General features: G+C 41.1%; 2 protein-coding genes across 7 annotated transcripts in view; one reads left to right on the top strand and one right to left on the bottom strand.

Annotated features, from left to right (window-relative positions):
• Positions 1 to 5,750, top strand: part of LOC102309241 (protocadherin alpha-C2) — a 44,457-nt gene that overhangs the window by 8,565 nt on the left and 30,142 nt on the right. For 2 of the 6 annotated variants that reach the window (XR_006055161.1, XM_042226951.1), the window contains exon 2: positions 1 to 237. The exons of the other annotated variants lie outside the window; for them this stretch is intronic. Coding sequence is in view for 1 of the 2 variants with exons in the window: in XM_042226951.1 (XP_042082885.1) it covers positions 1 to 237 (237 nt within the window). In the remaining variant the exon portion in view is untranslated. The remainder of the gene's footprint in view (positions 238 to 5,750) is intronic. 6 annotated transcript variants of the gene reach the window in all.
• On the bottom strand, positions 2,566 to 5,734 carry LOC121815522 (protocadherin alpha-C2-like). Its single transcript, XM_042226955.1, has one exon. The coding sequence runs from the start codon at positions 5,479 to 5,481 to the stop codon at positions 3,082 to 3,084; it is 2,400 nt and encodes a 799-aa protein (XP_042082889.1). The 5' UTR covers positions 5,482 to 5,734; the 3' UTR covers positions 2,566 to 3,081.

Genomic DNA, 5,750 nt, shown 5'->3' with positions numbered 1-5,750 from the left:
CTGGTGAAATTACAGTTAAGGGAGTGCTGAACTATGAAGATTTCAGGATTTATGATATGGAAGTTATAGCTGCTGATAAAGGAGCCAGCAGTTTAACAGGACAATGCACCATAAAGATTCTAGTTGAAGACATGAATGATAATCACCCAGAAATATCAATTAAATCATTTCAGAGTCCAGTGACTGAAAACATCGAGTTAGACACAGTGATAGCTGTAGTTAGTGTCAGTGATAAAGATTCAGGTGATAATGGAATAGTTGATCTTCATATTCCAGATAATATGCCTTTCAAACTGAGGGAGTCCTCTGATAACTATTATGAATTAGTAGTGTCGGAGCCATTAGACCGTGAGAAGGTGCCAGAATATGACATCACTTTCACTGTGACAGACAGAGGCTCTCCTCCTTTATCTGACAATGAAACTATGACTTTAGAGCTGCTGGATGTTAATGACAATGTCCCACAGTTCCCCCAGTCATTTTATACTATACGTGTCATGGAGAATAACGCACCTGGGGCCTTGCTCAGCTCACTCACTGCCTTTGACCCCGACCTCCATGAAAACCAGTATCTAGTTTATTTCATAATAGAGAAGGAGATAGCCAACACATCCATGTCCATGCTGTTCTCCATCAATCCAGAGAACGGTAATCTTTACGCACTCAAAACCTTTGATTATGAGATTGAGAAGGAGTTTCTGTTCCACATCGAGGCCAGAGACTCTGGCTCTCCTCCTCTCAGCAGTAACGTGACCGTCCACATCATTATTGTGGACCAGAACGACAATGCTCCTGTTATTGTGTCTCCGTGGCGTGCACACGGCTCTGTGGTGGAGGAAAAGATCCCCAGATCCACTGATAAAGGATCCCTGATTGCAAAGGTGATAGCGTTAGATACAGACTCTGTGCACAACTCTCGGATCACCTACCAGTTTCTACAGGTGACTGCCCTCTGCCAAAGGGCTCCAGGTACATTGTGTCCAGCATACCGAGAGGGACAGGACTGACAGACACTAGTGACTCAGCAGCTTCTACTCTGCAGGTAAGAATATAATAAACAGATAGGTTTTTCTTCGTTTTCCCCCCCAATTATTGACATCTATGGTTTCTCATTCATTGTTTCTTTTATTTGTGGGGGCTAATTAACAAAAATAAGTGAGGTCATGAACAAACTTTTTCATTATCTTAAAAAGGACCTGGAGTCAATCAGTCACACCCGACAATGCAAGAAATAAATTAAAATATTCATAACTTATTTTCATGCCAAGCATTTCAAAGCATTATAAAATCCAAAAGGTGGCGCTGTTTGGTCAGGAACAGCTCAGACCATAACGTCATGACTGTGTGTCGTCGCCATTATTGCTTATAGTAAGAGAAGCGACAGTTTCCAGGTCCCGAAACACCCCCGTTCAACGCGTCTTGCTCGTTTTACCCTGGGATATAGCTTGGAGTGAATCGGCTGCATATTTTTTAATCAAGGAGGGAAGAGAAATACTGAAAACTGCTATACACGTACATATCTCTTGAAATGCAGTGAAACCTTAAATAACGGGAAAAACGGGTCCCACGCAACAATGAAGTCATTTAAGAGGTATGTTCTGCTCGCCGTTATTTTTAGTTCTGTTCATAGCGTATGGGCCTCAGTGACTCATTACTCCATACCCGAAGAAATGAAGGAAGGGTCAGTTGTTGCTAACCTTGCCACTGATCTCAGCCTAGACGTTAAATCACTCGGTAAGAGGAAGATGCGACTTGACCTTATCGCCAACAAAAAATATCTGGATGTGAACAAAGAGACTGGTGAGCTGTATGTTGTCGAGAAGATTGACAGGGAATATCTTTGTACACAAACGTTTACGGTGTGTTACTTAAAAATGGAAGTAATACTAGAAAATCCATTGAGAATATTTAATATTGAACTGGAAATTTTGGATATAAACGACAACGCCCCGCAATTCCGAAGAGACGCCATACATTTAGATATATCTGAATCAACGCCTACAGGAGAAAGATTCTCTTTGAGCAATGCCGTTGATCCCGATGTGGGCAGCAATTTAGTGAAAACGTACCATTTAAGTGAAAGTGAACAATTTACAATTGAAGTTCAGACCGGAAGAGATGGATCGAAGTTTGCGGATTTGATCTTGAAACAAACATTAGATCGTGAGAAGCAGGCTGTTCATAACTTGATACTCACAGCTGTAGATGGAGGAAAACCTGCTCGTTCTGGTACTGCCAGTGTTATTGTTCATGTTTTAGACACAAATGACAATCCACCTATATTTGGTCAATCAGTCTATAATGTAAAAATAATGGAAAACTCTCCGATTGGAAGTCTTGTTCTTGATCTTAATGCAACAGACTTAGATGAAGGGTCAAATTCTGATATAACATATTCATACAGTTTATATACTTCAGAAAAAACACAGGAGACATTTAATCTGAATCCTGCCACTGGTGAAATTACAGTTAAGGGAGTGCTGAACTATGAAGATTTCAGGATTTATGATATGGAAGTTATAGCTGCTGATAAAGGAGCCAGCAGTTTAACAGGACAATGGAGGAAATGGCTCTGAAGAATGGCCACAGCCAGAGAAGTTAGTTGAGATTAAGTTACTCTAACAACATGAAGATAACGGCGCACCTAAAACTGATTGTTAAATAAGAAAAAAATGACTATGCTAACAGTAATAACATAAAAATATATATGTATAAAAATCAATAAACTTGAATAAGTCATGAAAAAGTTAAACTTTGTGGATCGTGGATGCAGCATTTTTTACTAAATATAAGTTATTTTCGCTGCTAACAGCGCAGGTTTTTGGACTGTTCTTTGAAATGCAGACTTGACCTTTGAGGACAAGACTTTTACACAATAAAACCTGCTGAATTATGATGATGGATTATTGGTTATGTACTAAGTAGTGAATTTAATAGTGATACCCTCATGATAACTTATGACATTTTATATTAGTTAACTGAAAATTGTTGGCAGATCACGTTGAGGAAAAAAGGAACATTAAAATTATAGTAATTAATTTACATATATTAGCGATGTAGCTAAAATACCATGTCTGTGAATTAAATTCCTACCTGTAGAGTAGAAGCTGCTGAGTCACTAGTGTCTGTCAGTCCTGTCCCTCTCGGTATGCTGGACACAATGTACCTGGAGCCCTTTGGCAGAGGCTGTCTAACCACCAGCTTTCCTTTCCTGGTCTCTGCTAGAAACAGACTGTACCAGTAGGCATCGTTGGAGACCAGAGTGGAGTCTGCGATGGTGGAGTTCCTCTCACTGATCACACTGTTCCTGGAGGGAGGAGCTGCTTTGCTGGGCTTGGGTTTCTGACACTTGATCACGATGGTGACCAATATAGTGATGAGCAGCAGAAACGACACCGAGCCCAGACCGATGACCAAATACAGGTTGATGTCTGAGAAGATGTCATATTCCAGAGGCTCCTCAGTCATGTCAGAGTAGGCTTTAACAGCAGTCTCCATTGTGGTCAGCTTGATGGTGACTGTAGCAGAGAGAGCAGGCTCTCCATTGTCCTTGGCAACAACAACAAGTCTCTGGTGGCGTGGATCTCTGTAACTGAACATCCTCATAGTCCGGATCTCTCCATTGTATTGGTCCAGACTGAACAAGGTGGCGTCAGTCACCTGTAGAAACTGGTAGGTGATCCGAGAGTTGTGCACAGAGTCTGTATCTAACGCTATCACCTTGGCAATCAGGGATCCTTTATCAGTGGATCTGGGGATCTTTTCCTCCACCACAGAGCCGTGTGCACGCCACGGAGACACAATAACAGGAGCATTGTCGTTCTGGTCCACAATAATGATGTGGACGGTCACGTTACTGCTGAGAGGAGGAGAGCCAGAGTCTCTGGCCTCGATGTGGAACAGAAACTCCTTCTCAATCTCATAATCAAAGGTTTTGAGTGCGTAAAGATTACCGTTCTCTGGATTGATGGAGAACAGCATGGACATGGATGTGTTGGCTATCTCCTTCTCTATTATGAAATAAACTAGATACTGGTTTTCATGGAGGTCGGGGTCAAAGGCAGTGAGTGAGCTGAGCAAGGCCCCAGGTGCGTTATTCTCCATGACACGTATAGTATAAAATGACTGGGGGAACTGTGGGACATTGTCATTAACATCCAGCAGCTCTAAAGTCATAGTTTCATTGTCAGATAAAGGAGGAGAGCCTCTGTCTGTCACAGTGAAAGTGATGTCATATTCTGGCACCTTCTCACGGTCTAATGGCTCCGACACTACTAATTCATAATAGTTATCAGAGGACTCCCTCAGTTTGAAAGGCATATTATCTGGAATATGAAGATCAACTATTCCATTATCACCTGAATCTTTATCACTGACACTAACTACAGCTATCACTGTGTCTAACTCGATGTTTTCAGTCACTGGACTCTGAAATGATTTAATTGATATTTCTGGGTGATTATCATTCATGTCTTCAACTAGAATCTTTATGGTGCATTGTCCTGTTAAACTGCTGGCTCCTTTATCAGCAGCTATAACTTCCATATCATAAATCCTGAAATCTTCATAGTTCAGCACTCCCTTAACTGTAATTTCACCAGTGGCAGGATTCAGATTAAATGTCTCCTGTGTTTTTTCTGATGTATATAAACTGTATGAATATGTTATATCAGAATTTGACCCTTCATCTAAGTCTGTTGCATTAAGATCAAGAACAAGACTTCCAATCGGAGAGTTTTCCATTATTTTTACATTATAGACTGATTGACCAAATATAGGTGGATTGTCATTTGTGTCTAAAACATGAACAATAACACTGGCAGTACCAGAACGAGCAGGTTTTCCTCCATCTACAGCTGTGAGTATCAAGTTATGAACAGCCTGCTTCTCACGATCTAATGTTTGTTTCAAGATCAAATCCGCAAACTTCGATCCATCTCTTCCGGTCTGAACTTCTATATTAAAATATTCACTTTCACTCAAATGGTACGTTTTCACTAAATTGCTGCCCACATCGGGATCAACGGCATTGCTCAAAGAGAATCTTTCTCCTGTAGGCGTTGATTCAGATATATCTAAATGTATGGCGTCTCTTCGGAATTGCGGGGCGTTGTCGTTTATATCCAAAATTTCCAGTTCAATATTAAATATTCTCAATGGATTTTCTAGTATTACTTCCATTTTTAAGTAACACACCGTAAACGTTTGTGTACAAAGATATTCCCTGTCAATCTTCTCGACAACATACAGCTCACCAGTCTCTTTGTTCACATCCAGATATTTTTTGTTGGCGATAAGGTCAAGTCGCATCTTCCTCTTACCGAGTGATTTAACGTCTAGGCTGAGATCAGTGGCAAGGTTAGCAACAACTGACCCTTCCTTCATTTCTTCGGGTATGGAGTAATGAGTCACTGAGGCCCATACGCTATGAACAGAACTAAAAATAACGGCGAGCAGAACATACCTCTTAAATGACTTCATTGTTGCGTGGGACCCGTTTTTCCCGTTATTTAAGGTTTCACTGCATTTCAAGAGATATGTACGTGTATAGCAGTTTTCAGTATTTCTCTTCCCTCCTTGATTAAAAAATATGCAGCCGATTCACTCCAAGCTATATCCCAGGGTAAAACGAGCAAGACGCGTTGAACGGGGGTGTTTCGGGACCTGGAAACTGTCGCTTCTCTTACTATAAGCAATAATGGCGACGACACACAGTCATGACGTTATGGTCTGAGCTGTTCCTGACCCTC

Source organism: Haplochromis burtoni, unplaced genomic scaffold (assembly GCF_018398535.1).
Source record: "Haplochromis burtoni strain Fernald_Lab_line unplaced genomic scaffold, NCSU_Asbu1 Contig_236, whole genome shotgun sequence".
NCBI classification, from domain to species: domain Eukaryota; kingdom Metazoa; phylum Chordata; class Actinopteri; order Cichliformes; family Cichlidae; genus Haplochromis; species Haplochromis burtoni.
Note: the sequence above shows the minus strand (reverse complement) of the source record. Positions and strands in the feature narration are given on the sequence as shown.